This window comes from Amblyraja radiata, chromosome 26, assembly GCF_010909765.2.
Source record: "Amblyraja radiata isolate CabotCenter1 chromosome 26, sAmbRad1.1.pri, whole genome shotgun sequence".
Classification (NCBI taxonomy): Eukaryota; Metazoa; Chordata; class Chondrichthyes; order Rajiformes; family Rajidae; genus Amblyraja; species Amblyraja radiata.
In genome coordinates, this window is record NC_045981.1 from 9,921,168 (window position 1) to 9,939,739 (window position 18,572).

The window sequence follows — 18,572 nt, forward strand, 5'->3', positions numbered from 1 at the left end:
GCAACTGAACCATCATACCACCAACTCGAGAGCAGTCCTGACCTCCCATCTACCTCACTGGTGACCCTTGGGCAATCTATAATCTGACCTTACTGGACTTTACCTTGCATGAAATACCTTTTATCCTGTATCTGTACACTGTGGATGGCTTGATTTTAATCACGCATAGTCTTTCCGCTGACTGGATAGCAGGTAACAGAAAAAAAAGCTTTTGTTGGGAAGAAGGGTCGAGAGGAAAAGATAGATCAGCCATGATTGAATGGCGGAGTAAACTCGATGGGCCGAATAGAAGGGTAGACTCGAAGGTGAAAAAGGCAGAGTAGAATCGATGGGCCGAATGGCAGAGCAGACTCGATCAGCCCGTTTGTTTAAGAAAGAACTGCAGATGCTGGAAAAATCGAAGGTAGACAAAAATGCTGGAGAAACTCAGCGGGTGAGGCAGCATCTATGGAGCGAAGGAATAGGCGACGTTTCGGGTCGAAACACTGCTTCAGATTGATGTGGGGGAAGGAAAGGCAGAGCAGACTCGATGGGCCGAATGGCCTAATTCTGTTCCTCTGACTTATGAACGCAAGAACCTTTCACCGTACCTCGGTACACGTGACGACACTAAACTAAACGCAGACACCGCGGCCCCCCATCTTTCCGCTACCGCTGTCACGAGAGGAGGGGCGGCGGACCAATTACGTTTATCTTCAGAGTCGTGGGATATTCTTAGAAATAATGATGTCGGAAATGTGCAAATGAAGTTTAGGCAGCAACTACAAAGCAGGCATCACGTTCAAAAGGACCAAGGCATCAGCTAAGTGACAGGGAGAGAGAGAGTGCATCGAGCTACACTTCAAACACATCACACCAAAGGCCACTAGCTCGCTCGCTCGCTGCCTTATATTCACCAGGGGAGCTGTATGGACCGGAGACTTCAATCTCCATGCACCAGGAGACAAGATATCATTTACACTCAGCACCGGGGGAGCTTTGCAGGTGCCAGCAATGCCCGTTAATAAATCTATTTATATAAGAAATCTAATACAAAATTATTAATATTTCCATTTTCTTTAAAAAAAAAGATTTTCACTGCACTTGGCAATCAACTAAACTTGATGAGTGTGGGTGTCAGGGGTTATGGGGAGAAGGCAGGAGAATGGGGTTAGGAGGGAGAGGTAGATCGGCCGTGATTGAATGGTGGAGTAGACTTAGAAACATAGTAAATAGGTGCAGGAGTAGGCCATTTGGCCCTTCGAGCCAGCACCGCCATTCAATGTGATCATGGCTGATCATCCAGAATCATTACCCCATTCCTGCTTTCTCCCGATATCCCTTGAGAACTAAGAGAGCTACATCTATCTCTCTCGAACTTGATGGGCCGAATGGCCTAACTCTGCTCCAATCACTTATGAAACTGAAGTGAGCTGAACTATTGCGTAGGAAGGAACTGCAGATGCTGGTTTAAACCAAAGATACACACAAAAGGCTGGCGTAACTCGGCGGGTCAGGCAGCATCTCTGGAGAAAAGGAATAGGTGACATAAGGTTCCAAGTGAAAGGAGTAGAATTAGTCCATTTGGCCCATCAAGTCTACTCCGCCATTCAATCGTGGCTGATCTATCTCTCCCTCCGAACCCCATTTGCCTGCCTTCTCCCGTAACAACTGACACCCGTACTAATCAAGAATCTATCTATCTCTGCATTAAAAATATCCATTGACATATCCTTCTGTGACCTTTCAGGTCTATTTCCAGTTGCACGGGGGCTCGTGAAATGACAGCGAGGGGCACAGAAGGGCCGTTTCGTTCATAGGCGTCATACGTCAGCCCATATGTGCCCCAAACATACTGCTCCTCCTCCTGTCCCCACCCCCAACCGACCCTCCCCCTCCCTCCCCCCCAACCGCTCCTCCCCCACTAACACCCCTCCACCTCATCTCCCCCTCCACCTCATCTCCCCCTCCACCTCATCTCCCCCTCCACCTCATCTCAGCCTCCACCTCATCTCAGCCTCCACCTCATCTCCCCCTCCACCTCATCTCCCTCTCCACCTCATCTCCCCCTCCACCTCATCTCCCCCTCCACCTCATCTCCCCCTCCACCTCATCTCAGCCTCCACCTCATCTCCCCCTCCACCTCGCCTCCACCTCATCTCCCCCCCACCCCCCAGCCCCCCCCCACTCTCCGGAGCACGATGCCCGCTGACCCCGGCATTGACCCCGGCGGTGTGAGCCGCCACTTACCGGATGACCAGGCTGCGGATCTTGAACTGGGTCTCGATGATGCCGCTGGTGCGGAGACGAACTCGCAGGACGTCGGTCTGCGTGGGCCGGTACGCGGGCGCGGTGATGCGGCTCATGTTCAGGAAGAAGCTGCGGGGAGACGGGACAACGTGTCTCGGAGGGGGTAGGGCAGACGGTGAGGGGGCGACCCCCAGTCGCAGTCACCTCCCCCCTCTCCCCGACCCGACCCGACCCGTCACCCCTTCCCCCTCCCGCAAGCCGACGCTCTCCTCTCCCCCGAGATGACAAGAAAGATCACCAAAGCCTCGACTTCCTTGGAAGGCAGAGGAAGTTCGGCATCTCCCCTACAACTCTCCCCAACTTCTACAGATGCGCCGTACAAAGCATTTTTATCCGGATGCATCACAGCTTGGTTTGCGGGAACAGCCCCATCCAAGACGGCAAGAAACTGCAGAGAATTGTGGACGCAGCCCAGACCGTCAACTGAACTGAATAAACTGAACTCCCTTCCATCGACACCTCACGCTGCCTCGGCAAGGCCAGCAGCATAATCAAGGACCAGCCTCACCCCGGTCACTCCCTCTTCTCCCCTCTCCCATCGGGCAAGAGGTACAGAAGTGTGAGAACGCACACCTCCAGATTCAGGGACAGTTTCTTCCCAGCTGTTAACAGGCAACTGAACCATCCTACCACCAACTAGAGAGCGGTCCTGAACTACTAGCGTGCTATCCTTGATCGGACGTTGCTGGCTTTACCTTGCACTAAATGTTATTCCCTTATCCTGTATCTGCCCATTGTGAATGTCTCGATTGTAACCATGTAGAATTTTTCAGCTGATTGTGTGTATATATACATATATATATATATAAATATATTATCAGTATGTGTACATACACGCTGAACTTTTCTTTAAGAAAGAACTGCAGATGCTGGAAAAATCGAAGGTAGACAAAGATGCCGGAGAAACTTAGCGGGTGAGGCAGCATCTATGGGGCGAAGGAATAGGTGACATTTCGGGTGTCCCGAAACGTCACCTATTCCTTCGCTCCATAGATGCTGCCTCACCCGCTGAGTTTCTCCAGCATTTTTGTCTACCTTCTGAACTTCTCTTCTCTCTCTCTCTCATACTATGTTTACATATTCTGTGGTGCTGCAGGAGGTAAGGATTTCATCGTTCTATCTGGGACACATGACAATAAAACACTCTTGAGTTTGTACGTTCTCCCTGTGACCTACGTGGGATTTCCTCCCACACTCTATAAGACATAGAAACATAGACAATAGGTGCAGGAGTAGGCCATTCGGCCCTTCGAGCCTGCACCGCCATTCAATATGATCATGGCTGATCATCCAACTCAGTAACCTGTACCTGCCTTCTCTCCGTACCCCCTGATCCCTTTAGCCACAAGGGCCACATCTAAATCCCTCTTAAATATAGCCAATGAACTGGCCTCAACTACTTTCTGCGGCAGAGAATTCCACAGATTCACCACTCTCGGTGTGAAAAAAAAAAATTTCTCATCTCGGTCCTAAAAGATTTCCCCCTTAGGTTTGTAGGTGAGGGGGACGACAGATGGCACAATGGGCTAAGTGTTCGGCTGGCAACCGGAAGGTAGCTGGTTCGAATCCCGCTTGGAGTGCATACTGTCGTTGTGTCCTTGGGCAAGACACTTCACCCACCTTTGCCTGTGTGTGTCCTTGGGCAAGACACTTCACCCACCTTTGCCTGTGTGTGTGGATATAATTATGTGAAGCACTTTGGGGTCAATGCAAGTTGACTAAAAATGTGCTATATAAATAAAGAAATTTAATTTAATTTAATTTGATTGGCTTCGGTGAAATTTGTAAATTGACTCAAGTGTGTAGCATAGTGCTAGTGTACAGGGATCGCTGGTCAGTGCAGACTCGGTGGGCCGAATGGCCTGTTTCTGCACTGTATCTCTTGGCTAAACTAAACCGATTCTTATCTGCCTGTGCTTGATCCAAATGCCTCAGTACCCTGCATATCCATGTGCCTATCCAAAAGTCTTTCATAAAGCCCCTAACGTACCCTCTTCACCCACTGTGCCCACCCCTGGCCTCTAGTTCTGCATTCCGCACCTTGGATAGACGGACCTGTGCGTTACCCGATCTATTCCACTCATGATTCTGTGCATGTGTAAGAAAGAACTGCAGATGCTGGTTTAAATCGAAGGTGGACACAAAAATGCCGGAGTATTCAGCTGGTCAGGCAGCATCTCTGGAGAGAAGGAATGGGCGACGTTTTGGGTCGAGACCCTTCTTCAGAGTACAAGATCGCCCCTCGTCCTCCAGCACTCCAAGGAACAAATTCCCATCGCCTGCTCGACTTCCACAGCTCAGTTCAAGCAGAGATTAACCAAGGCAGGTCAGAAGCACGCAAGTAAAACATCTCTACGGTCTGATTGAAAACTTGTGCCCTCGAGGCCCCTGCTGTGAACTCACCTGTCAGAGTGAATCAGGCTCCAAACCCAGCCGAGCGACCCTGACCTACAGGTAGCCCCCCAGTGATCCACGGTGGAATTATCACCAGCAGCTTCCTACGTCAGGGGGAGGTGTGTCGGACCCCGGGCTTGAGTCTGGCGAGACGGAGGGGCAGGGTGAGTTGACCCATCTACCATGAGATTTGTCCGTCAAAATGTCAGCTTCCTGGCGGGGTTAAATTCTGCTCGACATCCCAGTGGATCCTGGGCGGGAGGGGAGCTCAGGTCATAGAAACATAGAAAATAGGTGCAGGAGGAGGCCATTCGGCCCTTCGAGCCAGCACCGCCATTCATTGTGATCATGGCTGATCGTCCCCGATCAATAACCCGTGCCTGCCTTCTCCCCATATCCCTTGACTCCACTAGCCCCTAGAGCTCTATCTAACTCTCTCTTAAATCCATTGCCCTCTGTGGCAGGGAATTCCATAAATTCACAACTCTCTGGGTGAAAACGTTTTTTTCTCACCTCAGTCTTAAATGGCTTCCCCTTTATTCTAAGACTGTGGCCCCTGGTTCTGGACTCGCCCAACATTTGGAACATTTTTCCTGCATCTAGCTTGCCCAGTCCTTTTTATAATTTTATGTGTTTCTATAAGATCCCCCCCCCCTCATCTTTCTAAAGTCCAGTGAATACAATCTTTCCTCATATGACAGTCCCGCCATCCCAGGGATCAATCTCGTGAACCTACGCTGCACTGCCTCAATCACAAGGATGTCCTTCCTCCACAGCCGCGGAATGTGTTACTGATTGGGGATGATCAGCCATGATCACATTGAATGACAGTGCTGGCTCGAAGGGCCGAATGGCCAACTCCTGCACCTATTGTCTACTGATTATTCTTCTTCTTGTATATGGCGTGCACAGCCTAAAGTTGTAGGACAACTCGTTCTATTTGACCTTATTTGATTGTGCACGCTGGGTTGATTGCATTTGTCGAAACAGGGCGAGCCATGATTAAGTGGCAGAGTAGACATGATGGGCCGAGTGGCCTAATTCAGCTCCTATCACGTACAAACTCTAAAGCTAATCCGTGATTCACACTGCCAAACTAAACACTGTCCCTTTAAGACTGGGCTGAGAACATGTAATTTTGTACAGAAGCATTTATCCACTTGTGCATATTTATAAATTAATCATCGATCCACCTTAATGTTGAAGCATTTCAGAAATATAATAACCCATTTTACACATGCCCTTGTGCAGAGACTGACTTTAACCCAATCTGTCGAATGCCCACTATGAACCGTATGTGGGGTGTTAATGATAAGGTGACAATCATATTAATGAACACTTTTCATAAATCAAGCTCGTGGCTTCTTTTGTTCGAGTAGAAAGCATTGCTTGCCACCCGAGCAGCTCCACCCCGCATTAAGAGTCAGAGCGAAACCACAACTTTAACTCTCACCAACTTCCCCTGCCCGAGTCAAACTGGTGGGAGCTTTGAAGCGCTGGAGAAACTCAGCGGGTCAAACGGCATCCGTGGGAGGCGACGTGCGCACGCTTGGATCAAAGGGGACAATGTAGGGCGGGCACAGTGGCGCAGCGCCAGAGTTGCTGCCTTACAGAGCGTTCAGTGTCCGAGAGCCGGGTTCGCGCCTGACTACGGGCGCTGCCTGTGCGGAGTTTGTACGTTCTCCCCGTGACCTGCGTAGGTTTTCTCCGAGAGCTTCCTCCCGCACTCCAAAGACGTACAGGTGTGTAGGTTCATTGGCTTGGTATAAATGTAAAATTGCCCCTCGTGTGTGTGTGTGTGAGTGTGTGTGTGTGTGTGTGTGTGTGTGTGTGTGTGTGTGTGTGTGTGTGTGTGTGTGTGTGTGTGTGTGTGTGTGTGTGTGTGTGTGTGTGCGTGTGAGAGAGAGAGTGAGTGAGTGAGTGTGAGTGGGAGTGTGGGATAGGTGTTAATGTGTGGGGATCGCTGGTCGGCACAGACTCGGTGGGCCAAAGGGCCTGTTTCTGCACTGTATCTCTAAACTGAACAAACTGCATCGTAGGTAGACAAAAATGCTGGAGAAACTCAGCGAGCGAGGCAGCATCTATGGAGCGAAGGAATAGGTGACGTTTCGGGACACCACATTCGGGACTAGAATATAAAAACAGGGATGTAATACTGAGGCTTTAGAAGGCGCTGGTCAGACCACATTTGGAGCATTGTAAGCGGTTTTGGGCCCCATGTCTGAGGAAGGATGTGCTGCCTCTGGTGAGGGTCCAGAGGAGGTTTACGAGAATGATCCCAGGAATGAGTGGTTTAACGTATGATGAGCGTTTGTCAGCACTGGGCGTGTACTCGCTGGAGTTTAGAAGGATGAGGGGACACCTCATTGAAACGTACAGAATAGTGAAAGGCTTGGATAGGGTGCGTGTGGAGAGGATGTTTCCACTAGTGGGAGAGTCTAGGACCAGAGGCCACAGCCTCAGAAAAAAGGGAGGAACCTTTTAGAAAGGTGATGAGGAGGAATTTCGTTAGTCAGAGGGTGGTGAATCTGTGGGGTGCATTGCCACAGACGGCTGTGGAGGCCAAGTCAATTGATATTATTAAGGTGGAGATTGACAGGTTCTTGTTTAGTTTGGGTGTCAGGGGATATGGGGAGAGGCAGGAGAATGGGGTTGAGAGGGAAAGATAGATCAGTCAGGATTGAAGGGCGGAACAGACTGGAAGGGCCGAATGGCCTAATTCTGCTTCTATAACTTATGAACATAATAATATTGAAGCAATGAGTTGTTTTGTTTCAGAGTCTGACGCTACTTAGAAACATAGAAAAATAGGTGCAGGAGTAGGCCATTCGGCCCTTCGAGCAAGCACCGCCATTCAATATGATCGTGGCTGATCATCTACAATCAGTCCCCCGTTCCTGCTTTCTCCCCATATCCCTTGATTCAGTTAGCCCTAAGAGCTAAATCTATCTCCCTTGAATACATCCAATGAATTGGCCTCCACTGCCTTCTGTGGCAGAGTTCCACTTTGCCCCTCATGGGAAAGAATACAACTTCTGAAGAAGGGTCTCGACCCGAAGCGTCACCTATTCCTTCGCTCCATAGATGCTACCTCACCCGTTGAGTTTCTCCAGCACTTTTGTCCACCTTCGATTTTTCCAGCATCTGCAGTTCTTTCTTAAACAACTTCATGCTAAACATCACTTCACGCTACTCCTCTCTGCAGAACAGGCAGCAAGGGATGAAAGTGCCCGAGGGTGGGGCCAGGCAGATTATTAAAATATTGTGAATTGTTTGTCTGGAGATTATTGCTGCCTCCAGCACGTCAGAAATGAAAGTACGGTAATTTTATTAAAAGTTAAGCCCTTGCTTCATAAATGTACGTTTTTAATAAAGATGGTGTCTGAAATTGTTTGACATCATGTTGATGGCGACAAACAATTCATCCACTCGCTGTTTTGTTCTGTTCGTCTGGGCGGCCATTCTCAAGGCACGGAATTACCAGAGTGCGATCAACACACTCTGAATAAATTCCCCAACAAAGTGTGTGTCTCTGTGTGTGTGTGTGTGTGTGTGTGTGTGTGTGTGTGTGTGTGTGTGTGTGTGTGTGTGTGTGTGTGTGTGTGTGTGTGTGTGTGTGTGTATGTGTGTGTGTGTGTGTGTGTGTGTGTGTTTCTGTGTGTGTGAGAGTGTGCCAGAGTGAGACCTCTTCAGTTTAGTTTAGAGATACAGCACGGAAACAGGCCCTTCGGCCCACCGAGTCCATGCCGACCAGCGAGAGAGAGACACACACACAAATTTAGAACGGAGATGAGGAAACGCTTTTTCTCACAGAGAGTGGCGAGTCTGTGGAATTCTCTACCTCAGAGGCGGTGGAGGCGGGTTCTCTGGATGCTTTCAAGAGAGCTCGATAGGGCTCTTAAAGATAGGGGATATGGGGAGAAGGCAGGAACGGGGTACTGATTGGGGATGATCAGCCATGATCACATTGAATGGCGGTGCTGGCTCGAAGGGTCGAATGGCCTACTCCTGCACCTATTGTCTATTGTAATTTACAATGACACCAAGACAATTAACCGACTAACCTGCACGTCTTTGGAGTGTGGGAGAAAGCCGGGGCACCCGGGGAAAACCCCGGCAGGTCACGTGGAGAACGTGCAAACTCCGCACAGACAGCACCCGTAGTCAGGATCGAACCCGGGTCTCTGGTGCTGTGAGGCAGCAACTCTACCGCTGCGCCACCGTGCTTTCTCTCAGCGGGTCCACTGCCCTCCCCCTCCCCCTCCCCCTCCCCCCACTGATGTACAACTTAATGCAGGGTGACACCGCCACAAGCTGCTGTCAGAGGAGACATTATTTGCGGACGTGCATTAGAGACCCTTGTCAGACCCCCCCCCCCCTCGACTCCATCCACGCCTCACGCTGCCTCGGGAAAGCAGCTGACATCAGCAAAATATCCACTGACTTGGTCTCCACAGCCTTCTGTGGCAATGAGCTCCACAGATTCACCACCCACTGACTAAAGGATAGTAAGGGCGTCAGGGGTTACGGGGAAAAGCCAGCAGAGTGGGGTTGAGAGGGAAAGATAGATCAGCCATGGTTGGCCATGTGTGATCGGCCTCCAAAATGGATGTCACAATTCCTGTAGATGGACTCAAACTGCTGGAGTAACTCAGCGGGACAGGCAGCATCGCTGGAGAAAAGGAATGGGTGACGTTTCAGACGTCTGAAGAAGGGTCTCGACCCGAAACGTCACCTATTCCCGTGACGCGGCGGTCACGGTGGCGCAGCGGTAGAGTTGCTGCCTTACAGCGAATGCAGCGCCGGAGACCCAGGTTCGATCCCCACTACGGGCGCTGTCTGTACGGAGTTTGCACGTTCTCCCCGTGGGTTTTCTCCGAGATCTTCCGTTTCCTCCCACACTCCAAAGACGCGCAGGTTTGTAGGTCAATTGGCCTGGTATAAATGTCAAAATTGTCCCTGGTGGGTGTAGGATAGTGTTAATGAGCTGGGATCGCTGGTGGGCCGAAGGGCCTGTTTCCGCGCTGAATCTCTAAACTAAAGGCACAAACAGACGTAGCCTAGCATTGAGACTGAAAAACTTGGCTCAAATCCCCAAAACTTTTGAAGTCTTCTCTAATCTAATGCACGCTTATGAAATATGTGTATGTGCTGGCGTTGATGCGTTTAACATTCCTGTCAGCCTGGGCCAAGTTGCATTTCCAACACTTCCCGCATACAATATTCAGTCACTATGCTCGGTCCAAAGGGTCTTTGATGTGTTTATGATTGGGTTACGTGGCTTTGACTTGCACGATGCGGCGAGCTGCTGCTGCTGCGTGCGTGCGTGCGTGCGTGGGGTCCGGGGCCCTCGTGCACCACGGACACAATGCGGGGGACTGCAGGTGTCTGGGGACGGTGGAAGCGATGGAAACCGAGTTGCCGTGACTGGCGGACGGCCCTGGGCACATATTTTATGCGTGTGCATTAGATTAGAGAAGGCGTGAGAAGTCTTGGGGGCCATCGAACCACAGGCTGGCAGCAACTGCCCGATGCTGGACTGCATTTGTTTGAGCATTTCTCACCTCTAATGTACAAATTTGTCGCTAAAACCTAGTACGGGAATGGTGAAGGAATATTGATTTTCCCTGAGAAAGGCAGTGACTCATTTCACAATCAAATTATCTTGGAGTGGGTGTCGGACACCACCGCCCATAAAGATATGTGTTTATATTTTTCAAAAAAACCTTCTCCACATCTTCTGCTGGTACGAGGCACTTTACAACTGGTGATAGACATTAGATGCTGGAGTAACTCAGCGGGTCAGGCAACATCTCCGGAGAGAAGGAAGAGGTGACCTTTCTGCGAAACATTGCCTATTCCTGTTCTCCAGAGATGCTGCCCAAAATGTCACCGACCCATGTTCTCCAGGGAGGTTGCCCAAGCCGCTGAGTTACTCCAGCACTTTTTGGTCTATCTTTGGTGTAAACCAGCACCTGCAGTTCCTTCCGACACAGGTTTGCAGGTTTAATTGGCTCCTGTAAATTGTAAAGAGTCCCTGGTGCATGTCATGTGTGCGGGGGGGGGGGGGGTCGCTGGTCGGCACGGACCCAGCGGGCCGAAGGGCCTGTTTCCGCACTGCAAAGCTCAAGCAGGGAGAGCAATAGACAATAGGTGCAGGAGTAGGCCATTTGGCCCTTCGAGCCAGCATCGCCATTCAATGTGATCATGGCTGATCATCCCCAATCAGTACCCCGCTCCTGCCTTCTCCCCGTATCCCCTGACTCCGCTATTTTTAAGAGCCCTATCTAGCTCTCTCTTGAAAGCATCCAGAGAGCTGGTCTCCACCGCCCTCTGAGGCAGAGAATTCCACAGACTCACAACTCTCTGTGAGAAAAAGTGTTTCCTCGTCTCCATTCTAAATGGCTTACTCCTTATTCTTAAACTGTGGCCCCTGGTTCTGGACTCCCCCAACTTCGGGAACATGTTTCTTGCCTCTAGCGTGTCCAAACCCCTAACAATCTTATATGTTTCAATGAAATCCCCTCTCATCCTTCTAAACTCCAGAGTGTACAAGCCCAGCTGCTCCATTCTCTCAGCATATGACAGTCCTGCCATCCCGGGAATTAACCTTGTAAACCTACGCTGCACTCCCTCAATAGCAAAAATGTCCTTCCTCAAATTCGGGACCAAAACTGCACCCAATACTCCAGATGTGGTCTCACTAGGGCTCTGTACAACTGCAGAAGGACCTATATTCGATTCCTCTTGTATAAAGGCCAACATGCCATTTGCTTTCCTTCACTGCCTGCTGTACCTGCATGCTTACTTTCATAGACTGATGAACAAGGACCCCCCAGAGCCCGTTGGAGCAGAGCAGAGCAAACGATTCGCACCCGCTTAAGCTGATGATGCGTAGCTAATTATCGTGACTTTAACAACAAGCCGTGCTGGATGTGAGCTGAGAAGGGCACTGCCTGATATCTACACTGGTCCACTGGTAATTGGTGTCAGGGTGCAGAGCTAATTCCCCCGGCACCCCGCAGCAGGCTAATTGCAGGCTTTGGCATTAACAGCAAGCGTGGAGATGTGGGTCACATTCACCGTGACCGTAGGCTGCCGCCAGGTCTGTGACATGCGGTAGTCACCAGTCCCCATACACAGACTCAGCCTCAATTAGAATCGAGTACAGAGAAGGTTCACCAGACTGATTCCTGGGATGTCAGGACTTTCATATGAAGAAAGACTGGATAGACTCGGCTTGAACTCGCTAGAATTTAGAAGATTGAGGGGGGAATCTTATAGAAGCTTACAAAATTCTTAAGGGGTTGGACAGGCTAGATGCAGGAAGATTGTTCCCGATGTTGGGGAAGTCCAGGACAAGGGGTCACAGTTTAAGGATAAAGGGGAAATCTTTTAGGACCGAGATGAGAAAAACATTTTTCACACAGAGAGTGGTGAATCTCTGGAACTCTCTGCCGCAGAAGATAGTTGAGGCCAGTTCATTGGCTGTATTTAAGAGGGAGTTAGATGTGGCCCTTGTGGCTAAAGGGATCAGGGGGTATGGAGAGAAGGCAGGGATGGGATACTGAGTTGGATGATCAGCCATGATCACATTGAATGGTGGTGCAGGCTCCAAGGGCCGAATGGCCTACTCCTGCACCTACTGTCTATGTCTCTACGATTTCACACCGACCGTCGATCACCCGTTCACACTAGTTCTGCGTTGCCCCACTTTCACATCCACTCCCTACACACTTAAAGGGAAATTAAAGACTGAATCCGAATAAGCTCAAACCTGCAAGCCTTTGGGTGGCACGGCGGCGCAGCTGTAGAGTGGCCGCCTCACAGCGCCAGAGACCCCGGTTCGATCCTGACACACGGGCACCGTCTGTACGGAGTTTGCACGATCTCCCCGTGACCACGTGGGTTTTCTCCGGGTGCTCCGGCTTCCCCCCCACACTCCAAAGGTTTACAGGTTTTGTCGGCTAATTGGCTTCTGACAACTGTGTCGGGTATCGCTAGCGTGCGGGGATCGCCGGTCGGCGCGGACACGGCGGGGACGGAGGGCCCGTTTGCCGCGCCGCGTATATCTCTAAACTTGGCCAAGCTCAGGACCGGATATAATCTACATGTTATGTTTATTCAATCATTCTTTAAAAGGGACATTTCATAAAAATAAATCATCAATTATGATTAAATATCGCTCACATCCTGGAACAAAACAAAAAAATATATATAAATACATTTTGGATAAAAGGTGAGTCATTGCTCTTTGAATGAGGGATTGAAAGGGAAATGTTTCAGCTGTTCCTTGAAACTAACACTGCATTGTAACAGGATGGAATGCCCCAGGGAGGGGCGGGTGTTTCACGGGGAGAAGAGGGAGTGCGTGCGCGCGTGTACCTGCCCGATAGCGTCACAGCCTTGCGGAGTTCCCTGGCCACCGTCGGGACAGTTCGCTTCGCTGTCAGGTGCACCGAGGTACAGTGAAAAGCTTTCGTTGCGAGCCAACCAGCCATCCAGCGGAAAGACACACACACCGTTAACAATCGAGCTGCCCAGAGGGTACAGGTGCACAATGTGGGGATAAGGTAAAGCCAGCAAAGTCCGATCGAGGATAGTCCGAGGGTCACCAATCAGGTAGATAGTAGTTCAGCACCGCTCTTCTGGTTGTGGGTAGGATGGTTCAGTTGGCTGATGACAGCTGGGAAGAAACTGCCCCTGAATCTGAAGGTAGACAAAAATGCTGGAGAACCTCAGCGGGCGAGGCAGCGTCTATGGAGCGAAGGAATAGGTGACGTTTCGGGTGTCCCGAAACGTCACCTATTCCTTCGCTCCATAGACGCTGCCTCGCCCGCTGAGTTTCTCCAGCATTTTTGTCGGCCTCCAGATTTTTCCAGCATCTGCGGTTCCTTCTTAAAAACACCGAATCTGGAGGTGTGCGTTTTCACACTTCTGTACCTTTTGCCCGATGGGAGAGGGGAGAAGAGGGAGTGACCGGGGGTGAGACTGGCCCTCGATTATGCTGCCGGCCTTGCCGAGGCAGCGTGAGGTGTAGATGGGAGTCGATGGAAGGGAGGTTGGTTTGCGTGATGGTCTGGGCTGCGTCCACAATTCGCTGCAGTTTCTTGCGGTCTGGGATGGAGCTGTTCCCAAACGGGACGGTGGGGGGCAGGAAGAGGAAGTTTCACACGCATGAAAAAAAACGCACGCCTCCAGATTCAGGGACAGTTTCTACAGAGCAGTCCTAAGCTACCAACAACCTTATAGCCCTGTCCCACGGTGCGAGTTCATTCCAAGAGCTCTCCCGAGTTTAAAAAAAATCAAACTCGTGGTTAGCACGGAGAATGAACGTAGCGGGTACATCGGAGCTCGGGGACGACTCTTAGCGGCTCGTAACTCTAACGGCAGGTACTCGGGAAGACTCTCTAACGGCAGGTAAGCACGGGAAGACTTGTGAAGGTTTTTCGACATGTTGAAAAATGTCCACGAGAGCCCCGAGTACCGACGAGTGGCCATTACCGTAAATCTCCAAGTTCGATTCAGGGCAAACTCTGGAGACCCCTTGGAATGATAGGGATATTAGTCTGAAGCAGGGTACCGACCCAAAACATCACCTGTTCCTTTTCTCCAGAGATGCTGCCTGACCCGCTGTTACTCCAGCACATTGTGTCTATCTTCAGTGTAAACCAGCATCTGCAGTTCCCTCCGACACTACTATCTACCTCATTGGAGACCGTCAGAATATCTTTAATCAGACTTTACCTTGCGCTAAACGCTACACACGTTATCCTGTATCTGTGCACTGTGGACAGCACAGATGTAATCATGTAGAGCTTTTCTTCCACTGGTTAGCACGCAACAAGAGAGCTTTTCACAGTACCTCTGTAAACATGAGAACAATAAACTAAACTAAAGGATGTTGTTCCCTTTTGTCCTGTATCTGTCCACTGTGGATGGCTTGCTGTATCCTGTACAGTCTTCTTTGAGTGGATAGCACGCAACAAAAAAGCTTGTTACTGTAGCTCGCTACCGAGACAAGAAATTAAACTCAACTTAACCCAACCCCAACCCAAGCCACCCCTAACCAACCCCAACCCCAACCCAACCCACCCCTAACTAAACCCAAGCCTAACCCAAGCCAAGGTGCACTCACTAGTGAGCGGAGTCGTTCAGCTCAAACTCGTATCCGCGGGATGTTGCCAGCTTCACCTGCGAGTCGGCCCAGAGGCAGCGCAGCGCTTGGGCCACGAACGGCAGGAGCGCCGAGTCCTCATCAATGCACCTCCCGCACGACAGCACCGTCTGCGCATGCACCTGCAAGGCAAGAGGCACCAGTGCATGGTTAGCAAGCGTCAAGAACCTGCGCTGGACCAAGGGCGACCGTTCAGTTCAGAGACACAGCGCGGACATGGAGCCTTCGGCCCATTCGTCAGCGCCGGCCAGCGATCACCCGCTCTGTCAGCCATGAACGAATGGCGGAGTAGACTCGACGCACCGAGTGGCCTAATTCTGTTCCTGTATCTTATGGTCTATGTTGTCCCACTATCTCAACCACTCCCTGCACACAAGGGGCAGGTTACAGAGGACAATTAGCCTAAAAAACCCACATTTTTGTGATGCGGGAGGAAAGTGGAGCATCCGGAGAAAACCCACGCGGTCACAGGGAGAATGTACAACGTGCAAACAGGCAGCACCATAGTCAGCGTGGAACCCAAGTGTCTGGCGCTGTGAGGCAGCAACTCTAGCGCTTAACAGCCACACATGCAAACACACACACACACACACACACACACACACACACACACACACACCAGCAACAATGGTCAAGAAAAGGAAGAGCCCACAATGGGCCATTGTTGGCTCCACCTTCCTTTCTCAACGCGGCCAACAATGGACCATTGTGGGCTCCACCTTTCCCTGATCATCGCTGCCTCTTCATGTGTGTAGTTTCCCTCCCCCCCCGACTTTCAGTCTGAAATAGGGTCCCAACCCGAAACGTCACCTCTCCATTGCCAGGGGATTTGAGTTTAGGAGCAAGGAGGTCCTACTGCAGTTGTCCAGGGCTCTGTTGAGACCACACCTGGAGTATTGCGTGCAGTTTTGGTCTCCTAATTTGAGGAAGGACGTTCTTGCTGTTGAGGGAGTGCAGTGTAGGTTCACCAGGTTAATTCCCGGGATGGCGGGACTGACATCTGATGAAAGAATGGATCGACTGGACTTATATTCACTGGAATTTAGGGGATCTTATGTTTCTCCAGAGATATCTCTCTCTAGGCAAACTCTGGTTCTGTAAACCTGGTGCAATGCTGCCACCTGCTGGCCTGTTGCATTCATACAGCTCACAGACCCTTCTTCCGACTGACCCGAAACATCTGGGCTGCGCACGTCTTTGGGATGTGGGAGGAAACCGGGGCTCCCAGTGGTGACCCACGCAGTCACGGGGAGAACGTGCAAACTCCACACACACAGACAGTATCTAATTTGGGGTATGGTCACTATCCTCATCCTCTCCAGCCCTTATTTCTCTCAGCTGAGGGAAGCGTTACATAGAAACATAGACAATAGGTGCAGGAGTAGGCCATTCGGCCCTTCGAGCCAGCACCGCCATTCAACATGATCATGGCTGATCATCCATAATCAGTACCCCGTTCCTGCTTTCTCCCCATATCCCTTGATTGCGTTAGCCAAGCCCCTTTACAGAGCTCCTGTCGAATCTGCCTCCATTGCCCTCTCAGACGCGGTGTCTCAGATCAGCCCTACTCGCCAGAGATAGAAGACCTCGTTCACCCACTTCCACATTCGTGGCGGTGCAGCGGTAGAGTTTCCGCCTCACAGCGCCGGACACCCGGGTTCGATCCTGACTACGGGTGCTGTCTGTACGGAGTTTGCACGTTTCCCCCCCCGTGACCTGCGTAAGTTTTCCTCCGGGTGCTCCGGTTTCCTACCACACTCCAAAGACGTGCAGGTTTGTAGGTGAATTGGGATAGTGCGAGTGTACTCGGGGATCGCTAGGAGGCACGGACTCGGTGGGCCGAAGGGCCTGTTTCCACACCGTGTCTCTGAAAGCCTGGTCTATAATCTTTCCCCAGGTGAGCAGAGACGCGGCGGCCCCCGTTCCTTACCCCCCCCCCCCCCCCACACACTCACCGTGTTCTTGGGGTTGGCCAGGTTGATGCGTAGCATGCCCATCCCCTGCAGCACAAACTTCATGGAGCCCAGCAGGTTGTCCAGCACGGCCGGCTAGTGGAGGAAGAGCAGAAAGTCCCACACGATCAGCATTGGAGCGAAGGACAACAACAGCAACTTGTACGGTGTCAAAACATTTCTATAGAGTGATATAGAATGATACAGCGTGGAAACTGAGGTGCAGGTAGTCATAGAGTGGCACAGTGTGGAAACAGGCCCTTCAGCCCAACTCGCTCACACCGGCCAACATGTCCCAGCTATACTAGTCCCACCTGCCTGCGTTTGGTCCATATCCCTCTAAACCTGTCCTATCCATGTAACTGTTTCCTAAATGTGATAGTCCCAGCCTCAACTACCTCCTCTGGCAGCTTGTTCCATACACCCACCACCCTTTGTGTGAAAATGTTACCCCTCAGGTTCATATTAAATCTTTCCCCCCTCACCGTAAAAACCTATGTCCTCTGGTTCTCGATTCTAGGTAAAAGACTGTCCCTATCTATTCCTCTCATGATTTTATACACCTCTGTAAGATTTAGTTTAGTTTAGAGATACAGCGCCGAAACAAACCCTTCCGACACCGAGCCTGCACCGACCAGCGATCCCCGCACATTAACACTATCCCACACACACTGGGAACAATTTACAATTATACTAAGCCGATTAACCTACAAACTTGTACGTCTTTGGAGAGTGGGATGAATCCGAAGATCTCGGAGAAACCCCACGCAGGTCACGGGGAGAATGCACAAACTTCGTGCAGACAGCACCCGCAGTCGGGATCGAGACTACCCCTCATCCTCCTGCGCTCCAAGGAATAGAGTCCCAGCCTGCTCAACCTCTCCCTAGAGCTCAGGCCCCTCGAGTACTGACAGCATCGGTGTGAACCTTACACGAGTGACCATTGGCGTTCTGTGCCATTGCCATCACACAGAGGCAGTGGGCCACCAGAGGAACTCGCACAGCGTCCCGTCGCACCCGGCTGCACCCCGGATAAACTGTGGGCGGTTGGGATTAGGAAAATCCTCCCCTAATCCTGGCCTGAATGCTGAGTTGGTGAGGCATGGCTCAGCTCAGCGTGACTGCACAAAGGCCGGGAGACAAAGGAGACACAGGGCTGCTGTTCAAAAGGCCCTGGTTCCAAAAACCACACAGCCAACGTGTTGTGATTAAACGTGCAGGCGCTGGTTTACACCAAAGATAGACACAAAACGCTGGAGTAACTCAGCGGGGCAGGCAGCATCTCTGGAGAGAAGGAATGGGAGACGTTTTGGGGCGTGTCCTGAATGAAGAAGTCTCGACCCGAAACGTCACCCATTCCTTCGCTCCAGAGATGCTGCCTGTCCCGCTGAGTTACTCCAGCATTTTGTGTCTATCTTCACCTTGTCTAAAACTCTCTGCTAACTTTCACCGTGTTCTTCAAGAAAAGGTTTGTCTGCAAATGATATTATTTGTGGAAATGAAAGTGTTGAGCAAGATAGGCTTTTACCATAAGATATCACTTGTTTTGCATATCTTTCATTCATTGTTCTTTATCTCTCCACATCACCGTCCGTATCTCTCATATCCCTTATCCCGAACTAGTCTGAAGGGTCTCGCCCCGAAACGTCACCCATTCCTTCTCTCCAGAGACACTGCCTGCCCCGCTGAGTTACTCCAGCATTTTATGTCTATCTTCGGTATAAAGCAACTTCTGCAGTTCCTTCCTACACATACAATCA

The 18,572-nt window shown here is 50.9% G+C and overlaps 1 protein-coding gene across 1 annotated transcript in view; it reads right to left on the minus strand.

Annotated features, from left to right (window-relative positions):
- Nucleotides 1-18,572, minus strand: part of LOC116987901 (guanine nucleotide-binding protein G(o) subunit alpha-like) — a 55,999-nt gene that overhangs the window by 23,113 nt on the left and 14,314 nt on the right. Inside the window, exons 3-5 of the mRNA XM_033044214.1 lie at nucleotides 16,816-16,908; nucleotides 14,822-14,982; nucleotides 2,230-2,358 (exon numbers count right to left, since the gene is read on the minus strand). Coding sequence (XP_032900105.1) covers nucleotides 2,230-2,358; nucleotides 14,822-14,982; nucleotides 16,816-16,908 — 383 coding nt within the window. The remainder of the gene's footprint in view (nucleotides 1-2,229; nucleotides 2,359-14,821; nucleotides 14,983-16,815; nucleotides 16,909-18,572) is intronic.